At 35.0% G+C, this 23,683-nt stretch overlaps 1 protein-coding gene across 2 annotated transcripts in view; it reads right to left on the reverse strand.

Moving 5' to 3' along the window:
- Positions 1-23,683, reverse strand: part of Rb1 (RB transcriptional corepressor 1) — a 156,188-nt gene continuing 132,505 nt past the window's right edge. For both annotated transcript variants that reach the window (XM_047553463.1, XM_047553464.1), the window contains 9 exons: positions 21,102-21,247; positions 19,123-19,268; positions 13,769-13,873; positions 12,101-12,214; positions 11,842-12,005; positions 9,890-9,920; positions 5,601-5,743; positions 5,059-5,108; positions 1-1,885 (listed from right to left, as the gene is read on the reverse strand). In XM_047553463.1, the coding sequence (XP_047409419.1) occupies positions 1,812-1,885; positions 5,059-5,108; positions 5,601-5,743; positions 9,890-9,920; positions 11,842-12,005; positions 12,101-12,214; positions 13,769-13,873; positions 19,123-19,268; positions 21,102-21,247 (973 nt within the window). In that variant the 3' untranslated portion in view covers positions 1-1,811. The remainder of the gene's footprint in view (positions 1,886-5,058; positions 5,109-5,600; positions 5,744-9,889; positions 9,921-11,841; positions 12,006-12,100; positions 12,215-13,768; positions 13,874-19,122; positions 19,269-21,101; positions 21,248-23,683) is intronic.

The raw sequence follows: 23,683 nt of genomic DNA on the forward strand, positions 1-23,683 counted from the left end.
GACTCTTGACAACTAATTTATTTTAAAATAGACAAACTATTAATTGTAGAAAATAGTAACATAGCCATTTTAAATGTACAGTTTTAACCAGTACAAAAAAGCAATAAAGCAACATCTGAAGTCTTAAGAATCTCAATACACGATCTCTGAAATTCCTAAAATTCTGTCACTAATTCTAATGTAAATTGATGAGCAAAAGACCCAGAATATGGTAAGCCCTTGACATAGATATTAACTGAACTGTATGCTATTCATGCAAAACTTAATGAAGGAATGGGGTAAAGCTTTCTAGTGCCTGTTATCAGGATAACTGTCAAAATAGTTTGAAATTTAAACACAAAATTTTGTTTTCTAAGAAATAAAACCAGATTTCTTTTTAAAGAGAACTCTTGAGTTTAGACAAAATGATTTTCCTAAATGCTAGCTGATGCAATCTTAAATACCACCTATTTTAAATTATACCATCTCTAAATAAGTTAATCACACAAGATAGTTTAAATACACCTTTAGGTGCAGGGGAAGGGGGAAAGCGCTTCTTTCTAATGCAGCTATTTTAATTTGAAGCTTTTGCATAAAGTCAGAAACATTAATGCCTAACTTACAAGACCTTTGATTACTTGCAATGTTGGCCTAGAAATAATGTGGCTTTTAATGTGCCAGTGTTAGACCATACTGACTTAGAAAAAAACAGAGGATAAATAATTGCCAGTTCAAAAGATACATGGAAGACATGTACCATTCCAGAGAAAACACAAACCTTCCCAAATTTAGGAGGGTAGAATAATTGTTGAGATGCAATTAGACAAATCCCTAAGGGAAACACACACAAAAATAATCGCAAGGCTTCTATAGTTAACAGTCTGCTATGGAATAAAATTAATTCGTATCTTGATTCTTCAGGACCCAGAAACATTAGAAAGTGCACTTGGGATATACTGTATTAGGGTCCTCTGCAGCAAAGCTCTGATTAGACACTTTACTTTTTCAAGTACCAGATAGATACTTAAAAATTCAGTGATCTGAATGGTTAAAAAAAAAAAAAAAAAGTACTACCAATAATCTGCATTTTAAACCATGAGTTTGGATGAAAAAAGAAATTCTTGTAAGTTCTGAGGTATGAAATCTGTGTCAGTAGTATGACAGTATCATGTCTGTACTTTGTTTTTTGCTTGTATGTAAAAGCTAAAATTTGTAAAACAAGCACACAATACATCAGATTCCAATACTAAATAAAATCTAATGTGTAAAGATTAATTTTTTCCCTAGTTTCTAATAATAATCTGTTTTAGCAGAAGAGTTCAGGATAATTTGAGTGAATGGGCAGGCAGTCGAATTGCATTTGGAAGACAGGACACATTTTCTAAGGGTGTTTATGTTAAATTAAAAAAATATACATATAAATTAATAAAACCAAGAGCAAACATCACACATATGCTACAAGGGAAGACAAAGTAGTCAGACAGGCATGGGTTGTTAGTACTCCCACTCCAGAGGCAGCCTCAATTCATTCATAAAGCAGAACAATTTTACTTTGGAAATGCAAATGATCTGCTATACCTTTTTAATGGCAGGATTACACAAGATTTCCAATCTTGTATAATAACAATGCATATACCACTGAATACAACATTGAAAGTGGCTTAGGAATCACCCACACAAATATTCAACTTGTATCTGCACACTTTATATCTACAAAAAAGATATTAATGTGGCTGTAAACAGAACTTGGGAGAGTTATACAGTCACATCTGTGAGAGAATGAAGCCAGAGGCGTACACAGTGTACAAGTGTCCACCAAGGTCCTGAGATCCTCACTGTTCTTCCTTGTTTGAGGTATCCATGCTATCATTCATTTTCTGTTTTTGCATTCGTGTTCGAGTAGATGCTGAAACAGAGATGAAGACCTGTTAATTGTGTTGATGGTACTGGGTATGTTGGCAAGGGGCTGCCATATATATTATGCTTATGTCAAAATGATGGAGCAGAGAAGCTTGCAGAGGTCTCCAAAGTTTTTAAAGTCATGTGAGTAAAACTGAATACAACATGTGAGTAAAATGTTTTCAAAGCATGTACCAATAAAATTTGTCTGTATGTGTATATAAATTTTAAAATACAGACCTACCCTAAGCAAACATTAAAAAGAATTGAGAACTGGGCTTGGTTGCATATGCCTATAATCACAGATATTCTGGAGACAAAGGCAGGAGAATTCCAAGTGTTCCTGATCAGTCTCGGCAACTAACCAAAAAACTGTCTCAAAAAAAGAAAAAGAAAAAGAAGAAAGCGAGCTGGAGATACAACTCCAGGTGGTAAAGTATCCTTGGGGTCAAAAATAAAAACTACAAAAAAATTAGATAAATAGAATTTATACTATTTTCTTGATATATAAAGATGGTCTTACACACTCCCAGGTATGCCCCACTTTGTAGACCTCTGTTCTAGAGATGAACAGGTCAAATTTGGCATCTATCCAAACAGACTAGAACCATGGGCTACTGGATCTACCAGAGTGGTGGTATTCTTCACAAAGCTATGGATTCCATTGTGTTTGGAGATGGTTTACAGGTACCACAAAATTAAATTGGGTAAAGACATTTTAAAAGTATTAATTACAATATAGACAAAATCAGAATGCTTATTTTAAATTATTTAATAAATCTTGCAGGGTGTGGTGGTGCATGCCTGTAATCCCAGCTACCCAACAGGCTGAGGCAAGGTCAACCTGAGCAACCTAGTGAGACTCTGTGTCAAAATAATATAAAAAGAGTTAGGAATGAAGCGTAGTGGTAGAGTGCTCCTGGGTTCCATATCCAGTACCACAAAATAAAATTAAAAGCAAAAGAAGGGATGGAGTTATAGCTCAGTGGGCAGTGCCCTGGGTTCAATCCTAGTGCGCGCGCGCACACACACACACACACACACACACACACGCAAACAAAAAAAAAGAAAGAAAGAAAATAAAAAATAGAGAAGAGCAGAGGAAGAAAGCACAAAGAATATTTCCATTTGAAGAGGAAAGAAGATATAGCATGCCATTTCAACTTGGGCAAGCCAAATCCTATGATGATCTTTTCTGAAAGCATTCTTTATTTTTGTTGTTCTTTTTAGATATACAGGACGGTAGAGTGTATTTGACATATTATACATACATGGAGTATAACTTACTCTACGTAGGATCCCATTCTTGTGGTTTCACTGGTTGTGTATTCATATATGAACATGGGAAAGTTATGTCCGATTCATTCTGTCTTTCCCATTCCCACTGCCCCTCCCTGCCCTCATTCCCCTTTGTCTAATCCAGTGAACTTCTATTTTTCCCCCGAGTAATATTGAATGCAATTCTTTTAAGCAAGCTGGAGAATATCTTCCTTAGGCTCAGGGGTTAAAACTCCCACTGCTTGTCCCCAATTTTCCATCTGCACAAAGGCCCTGAACTTTACCAGGAAGAGGAAACTCTAACATAGGTATGTGTGTCACCCGGAAATGTACTGACTATAGCTATGGAACTTTTCTTTAAGAAAATATACAAGTTTTACAGCCTTTTACTCTGTTTTAAATGCATACTATACATTTTAAAATGCTTCCAAATGTTTTTACAGTTTGATTTTGGTTTTAAGCTTAAGGTTTATTTTCATATATTGGGAGGAAAAGCCACAACTATTTAAAAGTTAAAATAGAAATATACCAGTTGATATAAAATCCAAAAAAATTAAATGTTTGCTATATTTAGTTTTAATGGTAATATATAACACACTGAAAAAAATGGCTTAAAAATCAACCAAAAGTATTCTTTTAAATACTTTATGTCTCAAAGTCATATATACAAAGACAGTTGGAAGCCTCTTCTCATGTTTTAATTGGTATTATTCTCACTGATAAGTCCTATGACCGAGGAATGACAATTTTAACAACCTTCATTTTCTGAATATTTTTCTTTTCCAAGTCCCAGATTCTTTCCCTATTAATGGATCTGATACCATATATCAGAAACTGTAACACTCACTGTCACAGCTACCTACCTAAAACAACCCAGCAGTGGATTGTGAACACTTATCTCTTTCCTATAGAGTTCTCATCTACTATATTTGATTAATTTTCTTTTATAGTCTCAGAATAGTTTAGAATAGGATTCCATTTGCCTTAGTATTCCCTCACTCAAAAAAAAAAAAATTGGCTGGGGGCAGGGCTGATGATTGAACCCAGGGTTTCACACAAGTTAGGCAAGTACTCTAACACTGAGTGATAGTCCCAGCCCAACATTCCAATTTTATTTCAAACTTGGAAAATGGCCTGGTATTCTTTATCAAAATTCTCATTTCCAGTAATATAAAACTTTTGTTTGAAATTGTTTTAAAGCTGGCAAATAATTAAAATTCAACAATACAGAATAAAACAGTGTTCTTTAAATAAGGTGAGGATATGCTAGGTTTGTGAAGTCCTTTCCTGTTCTTCACACATAAAAGGGCTCCCCACTATAGTTTTGCTAACCTAGAGTATTTTCTGACCATATACACTACACTGAATATGTGGTAGGCGACGTTTCACTTCTTAATCTTCCTGCAGTGAAGATGTTAGGGTAACAATGACCTTCATTCTGCAGTACACATTTAATAAAAAAATGTGTGAGGTAAATAATATACTCTTTTTTAAAAAAAATTCTTTTTTTTTTCGTTGTAGGTGGACACAATACTTTTAATTTACTTATTTCTATGTGGTGCTGAGGATTGAACCCAAAGCCTCAACATGTGCTCAGCGAGTGCTCTGCCACTGAGCCACAATCCCAGCCCTAAATAATATAATAATATATACTCTTTTTTTTTTTTTTTTTTTGGTGGTGCTGGGGATTGAACCCAGGGCCTTGTGCATGTCAGGCAAGCACTCTACCAACTGAGCTATCTCCCCAGCCCCAATAATATATACTCTTAACTGAGATATTTTAAATGCACAAACAAGTCTGCTACTTGAAGGAATTATGTATATTCTTTTATGAAGCAAAAAGGATTTTGCAATAAAAAATAATTGTTTCTTTCATTTATGTAAGGTAAAATAAGTACTTACTCATTTCTGCCAGTTTCTGTTGAAATTTGGACTCCCCTGGGAGATGTTTACTGCAAATTTTGAAAAAAGCAAAATATTTCATATGCACATGTATAAATGCAAAACTCAAATTCCTAATAACTATAGTGATTTCAGTGACATCTGACACTATTATTTTAGTGAGCTTTTAATTTCCAAAACTCATGAACTAACCATCTAAAAAATGCCACAAATTTATGATCCTATATATTTTTCAGGGGTTCCTATAAAACAGAGAAATTATTGTTTTTCAAAGTAAGTATTTTTAACTCTAATGTTGAAGTCATCAAAATTTCATTTATAAATTCATTAGAAAGAACAAAAAATATCTGATATCTTTATTGAATTTCAGCAAATGGTATCTGATTTTTATGGTGCTTTTAACTTTGGGCTACGTTCATACCTATTATTCTGACCCATTCTTACAATCACCACATAAATTTGGCATGGAAAGGTCTGGTGGGAGTAGAGGGCAGCACTGAGACTCTGGGCTCAGCTCCGGAAACATTCCAAAACATTCCTACCTGCCATCAGTTTCATCGGATCCTTCAATGTCAAAGCGTAGTTTTTTCAGTGGTTTAGGAGGATTGCTTCCTTCAGCACTTCTTTTGAGCACACGGTCACTGTTACATACCATCTGATTTATTTTCTGGAACTTCTCGGAAGTCTACAAATCACAGAATTCTTTATTGTAAATCACTGAATGTCACCATTTTGAAGTTAGCAACTGTGAATTGGAGTTTGATGTGTGTCAAAAATTAGAAGTAATTCTTTCATTTTAATTTTCTGCCTTATTGGGTCAAATAAGAGAGTTCAAAGACTCAAAATCAGAATAAGTATACCAATTCTTGTCCATTAAGTACCCACCCCTTGTAAATCCTTATACTTTTTTCCCATGAGGTTCCTAATTGGTCCTCCAACAAATCTGAATACTAGTCTAAAAGCTCTGACTCCTCATTGTGAGAACTCATCTGCACATGGAGCCAGAGCTCCTTTTCAGACACAGCAAAGTTGGGTCAGCTTTCTGAAACTCTTTTTTGACAAAAAGGTTTTTTAGGGTATTATATAACAAGAGGGAAGATCACAAGAATTTGATAAGCAGTGACATGTCCAGTGAACAATAATTTTTTATTTACTTTATGGGCATTAGATTGACAAGTCATATAGTTTACATATTGTAAGTCACCACTGATATGGTGTTTGTTGAAATACTGCTAATTCACAAAGATTTAAAAATAGTCAAATATCCAGAAGACTTTAGAATTTGAGTTCCGTGAGTATTATTGGAGATAATTTGAGATATCTCTGGAGGGAGAATACTGTCATGCTGAAGCAAAAGCAGCTTTGATAAAAAGTACCCAACTGGGAATACCACCTTATATTATTCAAGACAAATATATAGAAAAATACATTTCCTAGCTATCCATTTTAGAAACAAAATGAGGTGAATGTCTCAGAGATGTGTATTAACATGTTTACTTGAACTAAAAAAAAAAAAAAAAGATAAAGCCAGATTTTCTGATAGAAATTAAGTCTGGTTTGACTAGTAGATTTGACAGTAGGATTAGCTTTGCTGTTTACTTTCCAAAAAACAAGTGCAAAAATAGGTTTTGATGGAAAATATACTTAGAACACTTAAGATGATGATGTAAATCTTATACCCCTCTTAGTAAGATTTTTAGTTACCAACTTTAAACCAGGTAACATATACAACATTTTCTCAGTGATTTTAGAGGTATGGTAAGCAAAGAAGTTTGAAGACTGTACTTTTATAGTCATCTAGCCCCGCCCTAAAGTTTCTATATCGCCCTTGTAAATTCTGTCAACTACAGCCCTTCTTAAACTAAATGTCATAGCATTGAATATTTGCAACATATATTTAGTACTTGGTCATTTAATACACAAGCTTCTACCTATCTCTAGTTATTTCATTTGGGGAGTATGATCAGCAGCCTCTCAAGTGACTTGTAATGATTTCTACTTCATGGTATTCACATCCTTATGTGATCCTCCTCCCCTGGAGTGTGGGTTAGGTCTAGTATTGTCTTGCTTTTAACCAAAAATAATATGGCAAAAGTGATGAGATGTCATTTTCAATATTAGGTTGCAAAAAGACTTCCATTTTGCTCTTAAAGTCCTTGCTCTCCAACATTACCCTATGTAAATTTATGATTACACAAATGGTATGCCTTAACTCAATGTACAAATAGAGAAACAACATGTAGCCCATTTGTTTACAATAAAAAAAATTTCATATTAAAAAAAAGAGAATATTAACTCCTTGAATAAAATTTTTAAAAAAGTCCTTGCTCTAGGGCTCTGGGGCATATTTACAGCTGTTATGTGATATGGAGGAGCACTGTGGAAGAACCCAAGTGGCAAGGAACTGATAACTTGAGCCAAGAGTCATCAATATCAGCCTACAACTTGAATGAGTTTGCCAGCGGATGCTCTTTCAGTTGAGTCTTGAGCTGACTGCATCCCCAGCTGACAGCTAGATAAAATTATTATGACAAAGTCCCACTACGGCCAGGTGTGGTGGCACACGCCTGTAATCCCAGTGGCTCAGAAGGCTGAGACAAGATTGCAAGTTCAAAGTCAGCCTCAGCAATGGTGAGGCGCTAAGCAACTCAGTGAGACCCTGTCTCTAAATAAAATACAAAATAGGGCTGGGGATGTGGTTGTGCCCTGAGCTCAATCCCTAGTACAAAAAAAAAAAAAAAAAAAAAAAAAAAAAAAAAGTCCCTAATCTTTGGGGGATTTGCAGCAATAAATAATATTCCTATAGAATATAAGCTCTGTGGGGGGTAGGATGGTGCAACATTGATAACAACAAACTGACTGCTGAATTAGTGTTGTTAATGGAAGCCAACTAGAGTAGCAGGTTCTCAGCCTAGAATAACTGTTTCAAAGCTAAGCTTTCAGTAGGACCACCATATAAGCCCTGCCAATTTCACTGGGGAAGAGTCTTATATTACCAAATCCTAATGAATATACTAGAGAAAGAATATCCTAGAAGTCTGAGAGGAAGGAGAAGCAGGAGTGAGTTTATGTGTATCTACATGTATAAGGAGATCAAGATTCTGATATCTGGATATGGTGCTTCCATTCTGAAGTATCTCATTTCAAACCATATCATTAACTTCCAAAACTGTTTTGTAACCACTCCTCTGAGATTATATACATACACATGTGGAATCACAAAACAATATTTTGTCTTTATCTTGCTTAGAAGCACAGAGTTCCTTGGAATTTCCTGAGTGACAAGGGAGATAGAATCATCTTTTGTTCTAATGAGGTGATACTTATTGGGTTCTTAGGTAGCTTCGGGATTGGGGTTGGTTAACAGAAAGACCAAGCCTTGATTAGTAGCTTAGAACTTTTAGCCACACCTTCTAACTTCCAGGAGGTGGGAAAGGAGCTGAAGATCGAATTAATCAACTATGCCTATGCCCAGTGAAATCCCCCCATTGAAATCCTTCAACAGCAGGGTTGGCAGAGCTTTGGAGCTGACAATTGCACAGGGACAGAAGGTTCTTGTACTCAGGACACTTCTGGACCTTGCCCTACATACCTATTCATATGGCTGTTCATTTGTATCCTTTATAATAAACTGGTAATAGTAAGTAAAGTATTTTCGAGAGTTTTGTTAACAATTCTAGCAAATGATAAAACCTGAAAGTGGGAAGTATGGTAGAAAAGCCCTGGTTTTTAGCCAAGTTGGAGAGAAGTATGGTGTAACCTGTGGACCTGACACTTATGACTGGCACCTGAAGTGAGGGTAGTCCTATGGGAATGGGACTGAACTTTGAACCTATGGAGTCTGATGCAAATTTTAGGTAATGAGCATCAAAATTGAATTGAGGCCCGGTGCAGTGTGGTGGTGTACACCTGTAACCCCAGCAGCTCAGGAGGCTGAGCCAGGAGGATCAAGAGTTCAAAGCCAGACTCAGCAATTTAAAGAGGCCCTACACAACTTTGAGAGATCCTGTTTCTAAATATAATATAAAAAAGGGCTGGGGATGTAACTCAGTGTTAAGTGCCCCTGGGTTTAATCCCCGGTATAAAACAAAACAAAACTGAATTGAATTGTAGGACATCCCTTGTATCTAGAGAGTTGGGGAATAGGTAGGTGTGAGGGAAAAAAACACATATGGTGTCAGAAGTATTATGAGTTAAAATAATTCACATATATATGTACATATAAGTGTATCTATATTATATAATCTCAGAGGAATGCTTATAAAACTTTTGAGCCAGACATGAGGCACACACCTGTATTCCAGCTATTCACGAGGCTGAGGCAGGAGGATAAACAGGCCTCAGCAACTTAGACCCTGTCTGACAATAAAAAATAAAAAGGGCTTGGGATATAGCTCAGTAGTAGAGAATCCTTGGGTTTGATTCCCAGTCCTGGAAGGAAGGAAGGAAAGAAGGAAAGTAAGAAGGGTGGGCATAGGGAGCGGGGAAGGAAGAAATACATATGAAGAGAAGGAGGGAACAATTTTGAAGTTCACTTCAAATTTTGAGTATGATTTGAAATAAAAATCTGTGATAAATATCTTATAAATTCTATTTAATATGCTTGGATGAAGTACTTAAATAATAGCATTTGTAAATCCAAATTAAATAAATCTTTAATTTCTTTTATAGTTATAAGTTGTAGATAGCAGTACACAATACCCAACAACAAGAACCCAAATAAAGGATGATAGGATGATACAAGGGTACACTAGAGTACTTGTGTCATACTGCCTATTATTTTTTACTTAATATTCTGTGGCATTATATTTTATAGAAAGAAAATACTCACCCCAAATGATTCACCAATTGACACTAAGATTCTGTCAAGTTAAGATGAAATATAAATTAGTAATGAAAATCATACCTGGATTCTGTAGATATGCAGAGATGAACATACACATATCATTCTAAACTATCAGAAACAAAGGTTTTCTCTACTCTAGAACTGCTAACAAATCATTGTCATCAGAGGCTTATTCTAACAGTGCTAGTCTGAAACTAAGTCAGTCTTTTAAGTTTTGTGTTTTTTTTTTTTTATGTGGTACTCAGGATTGAACTCGGGCCCCACACAGGTGCTTTACTGCTGAGACACATCCCTAGCCCTCTTAGATTTTTTGAAAGTAAGAATTCTAAAACACACTGTTCCATTGCCCACATTTAAAAGGATAAAAGAAAGTTTTAAGTTTACCTATACTTAGTTCTTCATAAAGCAATGGATAAGTTATCAAACTTCTTTCACATATTCTCATTTAAAATTCAAGTAACAGGGGCTGGGTTGTGGCTCAGTGGTAGAACGCTTGCCTAGCATGTGTGAGACACTGAGTTCAAGTCTCAGCATCACATATAAATAAATGAATAAAATAAAGGTCTATCGACATCTAAAAAATAAAAAAATTAAAAAAAATATTCAAGGGACATTTGGCAAAACAGCTTTGGTCTAACATAAAAGATTTTAAAATATACACATGGAACTAGTAACTATGTAGATTTTATTGTTCTCCATTTCCTTGATAAGTGATCATCATTTTATTTGATTAGCCAGAATACCTGAACAGGCTACACAATATTAAGACACTTTCTTAAGGCCCAATCAATGATTTATCAGTTAGGATTATTCAGAATGCAACTTTTTTGCTAAAGAAAAACAAAAAAAAAATATCAAGGTTGAAAACTACATAAGAATATATTTTCCCGTGGCAGCACGGGACTGTGTGAATTTACCTAAATAGACATAGTATGGCATCTTCACAGTTTATAATGTAAGCTGAAGATATCAGTACATGGATATCCAACTATCAAGTGAATAAAAGAAAGATACAGGGGCATACAGAAGCACCTGAATCCTATTTCCAATTATTTTTTATTTCATGCTTTTCTTTAGAGTTTGAAACTTTTATCACAGGTGTGTATTACTCATGTAATTAAATCCATCACAGTTATTTCCTAAAAGGCCAATATAGCCCCTTCTCCTTGTTTGTTTTTCTTGTGCATTAGGTACAACCATATAGTTTGACAATTTTTGAGATAAGACTACATTAATTATACTAGCTAATCTGCCTCCACTTTATAAAGTCAGTTTCAAATAGCCCACGAAAACATATAATTATTAAATTAAAGAACTTCAAAGCCAGAGAGCACTTATGGTTTGATGTAGAAGATAATAAAATGATTTGTAGTTGTACAGAAGCTTTCATCTGAGAATTTAAAACAACTTCACACTCATCACCTCCCTGATCCACAGCACCTTTCTGAAGTAGAGAGAGACCTGCCCAAGGTAATGTAAAGAGGCCACAGGCAGAGTTAGGGATGGACCTCTAAAGACTTAATTGACAGTCATCTACCTTTAATAACTCATCTCCATTTTTATAACAAGCAAAATGAAAAAGGGATACAGAGTTACAGGAAATCCTGTAAACCATACAATAAAAATTCTTAATCTGAAGTACTCTACTTTGTTTCACAGACTGGCTACTTGCAAAAATACCTAAGTGTTTTGAAATGTACAAACTGGTTATCAGACTTTCACAAAAGAAGACACTCCAGGAAAGTTGATGACAAAGTTTGCAAACCTATCCAAGTACATAGATTTTTCCCTCCAAATTCTTGTCATGTCACTTGATATAAAAAAGCAAATTAGAAACTCAAGGATCTAGCTTATTTTAAGCAAAGAAAGCTTTACATTATGCTTGGGTCAAAATTATTCCTTTATTTCTTACCATTTCCTTAAGAGAAAATACCAACCTTGATCTTGGAGTCATTTTTGTTGGTGTTGGCAGACCTTCTGAAATTTTATATGGACTCTTAAGGGGTGATATATAGATATTTCCCCCAGGAATCCGTAAGGGTGAACTAGAAAACTTGTAAGGGCTTCGAGGAATGTGAGGTATTGGTGACAAGGTAGGAGGCTAGAGCAAAAACAAGAAGCAGGTTATTTATTTAATGTTGTAATAGGATCCATTACTTTATAATTAGATTTCCCCAAAGGACACTTTTAACATACCCTTGTGGAAGCATACTGCAAAATATTTGTTTTCAGTCTCTGCATGAAAACTGAGTTATAGAATACTATAATGGAATCATACTCCTCTTCTCTGATCAAAACACGTTTGAATGTCTGAGGAAGAATAATGAAAACACTTGTTAAAAATGAAGTTAAGAATTTTTCTCTTTAGATTTTCTTCCTTAATAGTTTGTAATGCTTTTTAACTAGCAAGAAGTATATATTATACAGGAAAAAAATAATCTGAAAAAGCCTTCTTAGGCTTGGATAAGTGGAATGACACAGAATGATCCAGAGATGCAACTAGTAGTCAGCACGTGGAACAAACAGCTGGCATCCCCAAATACAGAAATGGACAGGCTGGCAGGGTGGAAAGCATTGTGGGAAACAAAGGTCAGAGGTAAGCAAAAGACAATGTTACATCCACTGATATTTAGACTACATTCTCTGGCCTGTACATTTCTGATCCCCACAATCTAAAGGGTTCAAGAAATGTATATTATTCCACTGCAAAAAGTAGACATTTAGTAAAAGCACTATTTCTTTTTTGACAGCTAGATTTTACTTAAAATTTAGTTAAGTAAAAGCACAGGATTTTATAGAATGCCTCTGAGATATATAATCAAAATAAATGAGTTTTAAAAATAACTTCATAAAGGAGAATAAAATTATGGCATTTGCAGGTGAATGGATGAAGCTGGAAAATATCATGCTAAGCTGAATAAGTCAATCCCAGAAAGACAAAGGCCATATGTTTTCTCTGATATGTGGATGCTGATCCATAATGGGCAGGGGGTGGGGATGAATGGAGGAACTCTGGATTGGGCAAAGAGGAATGAGGGGCGGGAAGTAGGTAGGGGATGGGAAAGTACTTGTATGATTGCATGAATGGTAGGGACTCTACATCAGATACAACCAGAGAAATAAATAGTTGTGCTCCCTTCATGTACAATGAATTGAAATGCATTCTGCTGTCATGTATGACTAATTAGAACAAATAAAAATTAAAATATAGATGTAAAAATAACTGATCTGCATTACCTCTGAAAACGCCAATGTTAAACTGGAAAAATAACCCACAACTCACCTATCACGAAAGGGTATGAAATGTGTGTCACAGCAAGTATATTTTCCTACTACTACTTCCCTACAGAGGAGATAAACTGGAAACACAAAATGTGTTTACAATGAAAAATTTCATTATTTCTTTATAAGGCTGCATTTAGACTGACTCTTCCTATACAGTAGTAAAAATAACTTAAAAGAACATCTAATGTCCTATTACTTACATCAAATTTATTACAAATATCTTGCTTATTGCACATAGTATTTTTTTTTTTTTTTTTTTTTTTTTTTTTTTTGCGGTGCTAGGGATCGAACCCAGGGCTTTGTGCTTGCAAGGCAAGCACTCTACCGACTGAGCTATCTCCCCAGCCCTGCACATAGTATTTTTTATTAACTTAAATGATGAATTTAGATGATTTTCAAAATCTGCCTTAGCTTTCCAATTCCATTTTAGTTACAGATAATTAACCAATAATATAAAATAAAAAATTTGATTTGTGAATTTATACAATGTCAGAATATATAATCTCATTAATGACTTTAATTATCTGTATTACAGATATGGATTTATTTTTAAAACACTTACCATGAAAGATTACCTACCTCTTGAACAGCATGAGGAAGTTCCTTGTATGCTGTTACAATGATTTTGAATTTAAGGTCTATATTCTTCACTTTGCATATGCCATACATAGAACACATCATAATCTAATAAATAAATGAAATGTAAAAGTACAATTTAAGTACATGATTTTCCTTGAGAAAGCACTCTGATATCTTCCAGTAGCTTCAAAAGAGGGAAATTTAATTTCTTACAGGCTTTTTTTTTTTTTTCATCCTGAGCTCCATTTGAAAGTCTATGTTAAGTGTTTAGCCCAAACTGTGTTTAAATAACAAAATGCAAATAGCCAACTCTTAATTATTCAGGACTGATTATCTGGTTTGTAAATTACACTAACTTTGGCTCCAGTTCCCATAAGAGGAGTATTGAAACTGGAATCAGTTAATTGTATAATTACCACTTAAAAAAAATTGAGGTGTGAAAGTTTCAAATCATTGGATAAAATATTTAATACACTTGGTGTTGGTATGGAGGATATAGTGACTGGAAGGGAACAAAAGAGAGACTTTTGAATTGTTGATCATGTTCTGTTTCTTAATGTGGATGCTGCATATGTAGGTGAGTTTTCAGATGTTTAATTTTCATTAGGATGCATCCTTATGAAATCCGAATTTTTTTCTGCATGGTATATTACATTTCAAAATATTTTAAATGCAAAAATAAGATTAGAAAATGATTTTCTGTGACTCTAAAACATTATACTTTCTTAATTTGCATGAGCTTTCTTGTCTAATTTAAGTATGTATCACTTCTGTAACATTTTGTTCACATCCACTATTGCCACTATTCAACTATCTCTTACTCAGCAGTCTACTAAACCTGTACTATTTCTTTCACTTACAATGCCATCAATGTATCTTTTTTGTTCATTCACATTTTTCTTTTCCTTTTTTGATACTTAGCCTCAGCAACTTAGTGAGACCCTGTCTCAAAATAAAAAATAAAAAGGGCTAGGGACATGGCTCAGTGGTAGATCACCTTGGGTTCAATACCCAGTACCACGAAAAAACAAAACAAAACCATAACAAAACTATTCACAAACAAAAAGTCCAAGCCAAAATGGCTTTGCTGGTAAATTCTATCAATATTTAAAGAAAGTTGGTACAGTACTTGCCTCCCAAGCACAAGGCCCTGGGTTCAATCCCCAGCACCACAAAAAATAAACAAACAAACAAAAAAACCAACTTAATAACAATTCTTCACAAACTTTTCTCTTAAATTAGAAGTGTTCGAAGTGTTCCCAAGTAATTCTATGAGGCTAGTATTTCTCTGATACAAAAACTAGATAATGGCATCAGGTGAGCATCATGTGAAAACTATAACTGCATCTTCTGATTATACATGCAAAAGTCCTTAACAAAATAATTGCCCAGACAAACAGAATCCAGAAATATATCAAAAGGATTATATACTGTGACCAAGTGGGATTTATTCCAGAAATGTGAGGTGGGTCTATATCTGATAACCAATTAATGTAATGTACCATGTCAGTAAAATAAAGAAGAAAAAAAATACCACATGGCCATTCAATAGCTATAGAGAAAGCACTTGACAAAACTCTATACCTTTTCAGGATAAGAGCATTCAAGAAATAGGAAGAGAAGGAAACTTCCTCAACCCATTGAAGGGCATATTAAAAAACACACAGAGACACATACCCTTCCAGGGCACACCACCAGTGACCTTTTCTCTAACCATGACCCACTGCCTACAGTTTCCAATACATCCCAGTAGTTCATTCAACTATCAATGGATTAATCCACTTGTGAGGTCAGAGCACTCATGAGTCAATCACTTTACCAAAGCACTGGAGATTGAACCCAGGGTTGCTGTACATTAGCTATATACCCACCCTATCTCCCTATTTTTAATTTTGAGACAGGGTATTGCTAAATTGCTGAAGCTGACCAGGAACTTGTGATCCTCTTGTCTCAGCCTCCCATGTAACTGGGATTACAGGTATGTGCCACCACATCTAGCAACAACATATTTAATGCTTCCTCTAATATCCCCTCTTAAGCCATTTCCTTCAACATTATCCTTTAGGTTCTAGACAGGGAAATTCAATAAGAAAATGAAAGGCATTCAGATTGAAAAGAAAGATGTAAAACTATCTCTAAGCACAGATTGCATGATCTTATATGCAGAAAATGTTAAGGAATGTACCAGAAAATTATTAAAACAAATAAAGAAGTTTAGCAAGAATACAAAAATCAATGTACAAAAAATCAATTATATTTCTATATACTTGCAAAGAATGACCCAAGAATGAAATTAAGAAAATAATTTCATTTGTAATATTATCACAAAATAATAGCTGGGTATGGTAGCGCATGCCTGTAAGCCCAGTGACTTGGAAGGCTGAGACAAGGAGGATCACGAGTTCAAAGCAAGTCTCAGAAAAGTGAGGTGCTAAGCAACTCAGTGAGACCCTGTCTCTAAATAAAATACAAAATAGGGCTGTGAATGTGGCTCAGTGGTCAAGTGCCTCTGAGTTCAATCCCCAGTACCCAAAATAAATAAATAAAATACTTAGGAATAAATTTAACAAGTACTCTGAAAATTACAAAACACGTTAAAAGAAATATAAAAATGTCCAAATGAATGGAAACATGTACATGGATTAGAAAACATGTCGTTCAAATGATAATGCTCGCCAGATAAGGTGGTGCACACCTGTAATCCAAGCAGCTTGGGAGGATGAAGAAGAAGGATCATGAGTTCAAGGCAGCCTCAGCAACGGTGAGGCACTAAGCAACTCAGTGAGACCCTGTCTTTAAATAAAATACAAAAAAATAGGACTGGGAATGTGAATCAGTGACTGAGTACCACTGAGTTCAATCCCCAGCACCAAAAAAACAAAACAAAACAAAAACAACAATGCTCCCCAAATTGACCTTAAATTCAATGCAAACTTCTTTAAAAACCTTTACAAAAACTGACAAGCCAATCCTAATATTCATATGCAAATACAAGTTTTAGGAGAGTCAAATGAATTTTGAAAAAGAACAAAGTATACTCATACTTCTTTGTTTCAAAATATTACTACAAAGCTACATTTGGTCAAGGCAGCTGTAAGCCAGGCATTGTGGCGCAGGCCTGAAATCCCAGAGACTTTGGGAGGCTGACTGCAGATTCAAAGCCAGCCTTAGCAACTTAGTGAGACCCTGTCTCAAAAACCGAACAAACAAAAAACCTAACTGATGGGGTATAGTTCAGACACAGAATGCCCCAGGTTCAATCCCTAGTACCAAAAAAAAAAAAAAAAAAAGGTGTAGTCCTGGCTCAAGAATAGCTACACAAATCAACAGAAAGAATACAAAGTCCAGACACAAACACTTGAACAGTTATAACCCATTGATTTTTGGAAGCTGTCAGTGGGGAAAGAAAGAACTTTTCAAGAAATGGTGTTACATGAGGGCAGGGCTGGGGGTATATAGCTCATTAGAGTCCTTATCTAACATACATGAGGTCCTTTGTTCAATTTCTATAAGGAAGGAAGGGGAAAAGGAAAGGAAAAGAAAGATGAAAGGATGCTGGAATAACTAGTGTTCTATAACAAAAAAATTAAATTGGGTGGCTGGGGTTGTGATTCAGTGGTAGAGCATTTGCCTAGCACATGTGAGGCAATGGGTTCAAGCCTCAGCACCACATAAAAATAAATAAATAAAATGAAGTACTAAAAACGATTCAGTTGGACTTCATACTACCTGTTAATAGTTTGGCTCTGGAATGTCCCCCAAAGCTCAAATATCAAAGGCTTGGTTACCAATGCTGCAATGTTCAGAGGTGCGGCTTTTGGAAAGTGACTGGATCATGAGAGCTCTGACCTTTACCAATGCATTAATCCATCAATTAATGGGGGTGTTGGAAACTGTAGGCAGTGGGGCATGGTTGGAGGGAGAAAGTCACTGGGGGCATGCCCTGAACAGTTACTTCTTGTTCCCAGCCCCCTCTTACTCCTCTCCTCTCCCTCTCCTCCTTGTTTCTTTTTCCCTCTTTCCTTCCTGGCTAACATGAGCTAAGAAGCTTTTCTTTTCTGTGCCCTTCTGCCATAATGTTCTGCCTCATTAGGGTCTTTCAAAGCAAGAGTTGGCCCACAATGAATTGAAACCTCTGCAACCATGAGCCAAATAAATCTTAAATCTTAAAGTTGTTTTTTGCAGATACTTTTTTCACAGGGACAAAAAGGTAACTAATATACCAACTACAAAAATTGGTTCAAAATAGATTAAAACTAAGTGTAGGAGCTAAAAGTTTTTAAATTCTTAGAGGAAAATAGGGATAAGTGTTAATAACTTCAGATTTGGCAATAGTTTCTTAGATATAATACCAAAGACCCAGTAATGAAAGAAGTTGACTAAAACACCCGAGTCACCATCCCCGCAGTCCCTGACAAGCACTAATCTACCTTCTGTCTCTATGTATTTCCTTATTCTGCACATTTCATATATATACAATTATATGGTAAAAAAAAAGTTCTAAAATGAATTGTGATGGTTATATAACTCAGAACATACTAAAACCCACTGAATTGTGTACTTCAAATAGGTGATTTGTATATAAAAATTATATTGATAAGCTGTTATCCCCTTCCAAAATATTGTTCTTTCAACCCATTTTAAGAGATGAAAGCTGGGTATGGTGGCACATGCCTGTAATCCCAGTGGCTCAGGAGACTGAGGCAGGAGGACTGCAAGTTCAAAGCCAGCCTCAGCAACTTAGCAAGACCCTAAGCAACTCAGGGAGACCCTGTCTCTAAAAAAAATATTTAAAAGGGCTGGGGATGTGGCTCAGTGGTTAAGCACCTTGGGTGAGAGAGGTGGGGGGGAGGGGAAAGGAGAGGGGAAGAGAGAGAGAGAGAGAGAGAGAGAGAGAGAGAGAGAGAGAGAGAGAGAGAGAGAGAGAGCGCTAAGAAAAAGGAGGATATAAGAAATAATTCTGTTTATAAACTTCATTCATTCAATAGGCAATGAATCATTTGCTTTAGATCAAATGATTTTTAAGTTTCATGATTCTTCTACACTAAAATGAATCTGGCTTACTAAAACACAAAAAGCTGAAAATAAACAGGTTCTTCAGTGATTTTTTTAATAGATAAGAATGTATCACTAAATAAGTAGTTATTGAAATATACTCTTGATCTCTAAAGCTCTAATTTGTAAGAATTACAGCAAAAATATAAATGGTAGCTAGCAAATATATAAAGTCTACTAAGTTAATCAAACTTCTCATTTGAATCCTATCTTGTTTTTTATTTATTTATTTTAAAGAAATCAGTACACAGTTAAAAAAAAGTAGAGAGAAGAAAAAGCCAAGTGCTCAATTTTCTTACTTGATCCAAATGCCTGTCTCTCATGAGTTCATACTCATTTTGCAGTGTATGCTGGAAAAGGGTCCAGATGACGTGTTCTAGTTCTGGATGGTCAGACAGAAGGCTTGCACATAGGGTATTTAGTCGGAGATACGCTAGCCGGTACACTGCAAATGTAAGGGGAATGAACCATGTTTACTGTTCATTTTCTATCACAAGTAGACTTTTAAAAAATCATTAACTTGCTATACCATTATTGTTTTTAAATAGCACTTAACAGTAACCTTATCTTTACCACTATTTTCTTTATGAATAAGTAATTCCTAATAATACCACAGTGGAAGGCATAATACTTGGCAGGCATAATACTTGATAAATTAACTATTACATTATGAAACTGATGCAGAGGTAGAATGTAGAGGGGGACAGGTCATAAGATGTGAAATTAGAAAAACCAAATAGGGTTTGCTTCCATTCTGTTGGTAATCACTCATCACAGATGTTGGAAATTCCTACTATCAATATTCAAGAGGGATAATTACTTTTTAAAATATGGAATTGTCAATAATTGTCAGTGTTTATTAATTTTTCCAATCCTAACAGAAAAAAATTGAACCACGTTTCTCTACGAAGTACCAACAAAGTATACTCTTGAAAAATGGTAGATGTGTATATTATCTAAGTAGAGTGCAACTGTGATATTGTTTATTCAGAATCTGTTAAAATATTATTGGAAATACAGATTTAGAGAAAAGAGAGTTGACAAAACTGAATTTTTTGTCCATTTACTTTAAATACAAAAATCCTTGGTTTAAAATGGGTCTTTAAAGACTTGCATAGGCAAATGAAACTTTTTATAGCTAACAATTTGTCCCAGGTATTCTAAAACTTAAGCATACATCCTTCTTGCCTAGAGGATTGTTATAACGAAGGCTCTAGGGCTCTATTCTAGAATTTCTAATTAAGTAGATACAGGTAGGTCCCCCAAATTCTCATTTCTACAACTTTCCAGGAGGTATGGCTTCTGCTGATTGGGGTCTACCATTTGAAAACCACTGGCCTAATCTAAGGGCCAAGGCTTACAATGTTCCTATAAGGCTCAGTATATATATATATATATATTTTTTTTTTTTTCCTTTTTCTTATTTTTTGGGGGTACCAGAGATTGAACTCAGAGGTACTGACCACAGGGGCCCACCTGAGCCCTACTTTGTATTTTATTTACAGACAGGATCTCACTGAGTTGCTTAGCACATCGCTTTTGCTGAGGCTAGCTTTGAACTCATGATCCTCCTGCCTTAGCCTCCCTCCCTAGCCACTGGGACTACAGGTGTACACCACTGTGCCAGGTCAGGTTCAATATAGTTTTGACTTGAATAAAATCAGTAAAAATTCTTATCACAGAGGAATCTGGCCTTTCACTCTCCTTCAGAGGGTTCCAAATTGGTACGGACTTACGTTTATATACATGTACAGGTATGCAAAATAAACCTCCCCACCCCACCATATATACATTCAATCAGATAATACTATACAAACTGGTTACTGGACTTGTTAATGTCCTGAAAATATCCAGGAAATGTGTTTGCACTGTCAATAACACACAGTATAATCTCAACACTACATATATACCTGAATAGTAAAAGAGACATTGGGGCAAATATTTCCAAACATTAATTTGAAGGTATAACAACAGCAATGCAGCATTCCTAACACCTAACCTTTTCTGAGTGCTTACTATGTGATAGGCACTGTTACAAGCATTTTATATGTAATAATTTATTTAATTATGTTGAAAACCCTCTAAGATAATTTATTATTATTATTATTATTATAAGGTAAATTATTATAGTTTCCTTTCATTTTACAGATGAGGAAACTAAGACATAAAGATATTAAGTGACTTGCTCAAGGTCAAACCTTGTAAGTATTAGAGCCATGATTTGAACCTAGTCAGACTGGTTTCAGAGACATGCTCTTGAAAGTAATCTTCTACTAACCTTTTTTGTAAAAGAGTGAAAGGGAAGTAGATTTCAATGGCTTCTGAGTCTGGAAGGCTGAGGTTGCTTGTGTCTCTGCATTTGCAGTAGAATTTACACGTGTACTTGAACCTTTTTTCTTTGGGGATCTTACAGGTGAAAGATACCTAGAGGTATTCAAAAGGAAAAAGTCCTCATTTGAAGTTTGTTAAGAATCATACACATACACATGTTATACACATATACCCAGACACATCTTACGTATTTAATCAGTTATTACCTGTCAATTTCTCCAAGCAGGCTATTTAAATAAAAGCTGGAACAACAGCTTAAAAGGAAAACTATGTTTGTTATACTTATGTCTCTTTTAATAAGTGGCTTTTCCTGGGAATTACTGACTTATTAGGAAAACAATAACTTATTAGGAAAACAATGTACAATTTTTCATTTTAACAGCTGTAGTGGGATTTAGAACATAAAATAACTTAAGTTTAAAAAACAAGTTAATGGGGCTTGAGGTTGTAGCTCAGTGGTAGAGTGCTTGCCTAGCATGTGTGAAGCACTGGGTTCGATTCTCAGCACCACATATAAATAAATAAAATAAAGGTCCTTAAACAACTAAAAAATTTTTTTAAAAATAAAAAAACAAGTTACTAATATCAGTGTTGTCATGTGTCTCTGATTCTCTCACTAAAAATTTTTTTACTGAAAACTATGGTTCATATACAATGTTGACAAGTTCTACACCACACACTCTTAAATTATACAGCAGAGAATTCTATGACTTAGTACTTCAAATAACATGATCAAAGTAGATTTATACCTGTTTGCTAAATATGCCAGGAATAAATCAAGGCAGGAATATCAGCAAATATCCTCTCTCAATTTATAGCAATTCTTTTGTTTTATGGTGTCCTCTATTTACCAGAATAATCCAGGTCTGTGTTTTGATTTTGTTTTAATAGATCAGAAATAACTTTGAAGAGGAAGTAGGATTTGTACCCTATTATGGGCATTTCCACTACGTGCAGTACCTTAACTAGTGCAGTAGGAAGAAAGACTCACCAGCACAATTTTATAAGTACCAGAGCCTGGTCTCTTATTCCCTTTAGTTTTCCCTTTGGTTTTCTAACTTACAATTATAGATGATTAACTTGGGCAAAGTCAGTCTCCTTTGAGTTCTGATACAAATATCTAATTACCTAATAATGGGTGTCACTACTTGAATCTCAAGCTTAATAAGGTCAAAGTAGAATCTGGATTTCTTCTTCCCAGTTTTTTATTATCTCAAAAAATAGTCACACATTTTTTAGTATCTTAAATTTAAAAATCTAGAAGTAATTAATTTCACTGTTTCTCAAGTTCCTCAAACCTGATATAAAACTATTTAAAACCTATTAAATATAGCTCTAAATGTATCCCAGATCTTTCATTTCAACCTTTAATCTTAAATCTAAATCTTAGACTAAGTTACCCACATCCCTCACTTGAACTATTAAAATAGTCTTCAAACTGGTCTCCCCACTTTCTTTCCTGTCCTGACCCCTTTTCTCCCCCAAACCACCTGGTACTTCAAATAGCAACCAGACAGTGGTCTTTTAAAAATATATATTATAGCAAGCTGCATTCCTGCTAAATGGTTTCCCACTGCCCTTATAAAATCCAAATTGCTTACTATGGCCCATGGGAACCTAAAAGTCTAGCCCTGGTCTATGCCTCTCCAACCTCACTGTGCACCATTCTCATACTATACCCATTCATTCTGGATCTCATTCTAGTCCTCATGCCAGCCAGTTCCATCTGCCCTACAACATGAAGATTTTTGCCTGGTCAGCATCCACTTGTCCTTCAGGTCTCAGGTCAAAATATCACTTCATCAGAGAAAGGAAAATACCCCTAAATATTCCATTGCCCTCTTGTTTTCTCTTTTATATCACTTTATTCATTTCATTTATACCATTTATTATACTCTAAAATTGACTTATGTATTAGTTTACTTATTCATTGCTTCCTTCTTCCTGAACATAAAGCTATATGAAGGAGAAAGACTAGACCATCTTACTTTTGTCTTTTCAGTGCTTACAATACTTTCTGGCATTTAACAGAACTATTTAATTAAAGAAAAAAATAAAGCTTGACTATTTATAAAACTATTGCCTAGCAAACAAATATATACATGAATGAAGAGTCTCTATATGCTAGGAATAGTCTGAATACAAGTCAGAATGAAAATGACATCTATGGAAAGTGGCTCCTATACTAATCACAGAACACTGTAATGTTGATTCCAACACAGAACAGGACCATAACATGAAGCACATTTCTATGAAAGGCAGTGTAGCTAGAGAAAGTAAGAGCATGGGTTTTGGGGTCAAACTGGTTGAGCTGGATTTCTGTTGACCTTAGGCAAGTTACCTTATTTCTCTAATCCCTATTTTATAGATAAATGAGGTTGACAGCACTATCTACTACCTTATAGGACAGGTATGAAAATTAAATGAAAATCATGAACATGAAGTACTTAGGCAATTGTCCAGCACACACTGAGCCTTCTAAGTACATGTTGGCTATTGCTTTCTGCTCCCATCATCACCTTGCTCTAA

Source organism: Sciurus carolinensis, chromosome 5, assembly GCF_902686445.1.
Source record: "Sciurus carolinensis chromosome 5, mSciCar1.2, whole genome shotgun sequence".
NCBI classification, from domain to species: Eukaryota; Metazoa; Chordata; class Mammalia; order Rodentia; family Sciuridae; genus Sciurus; species Sciurus carolinensis.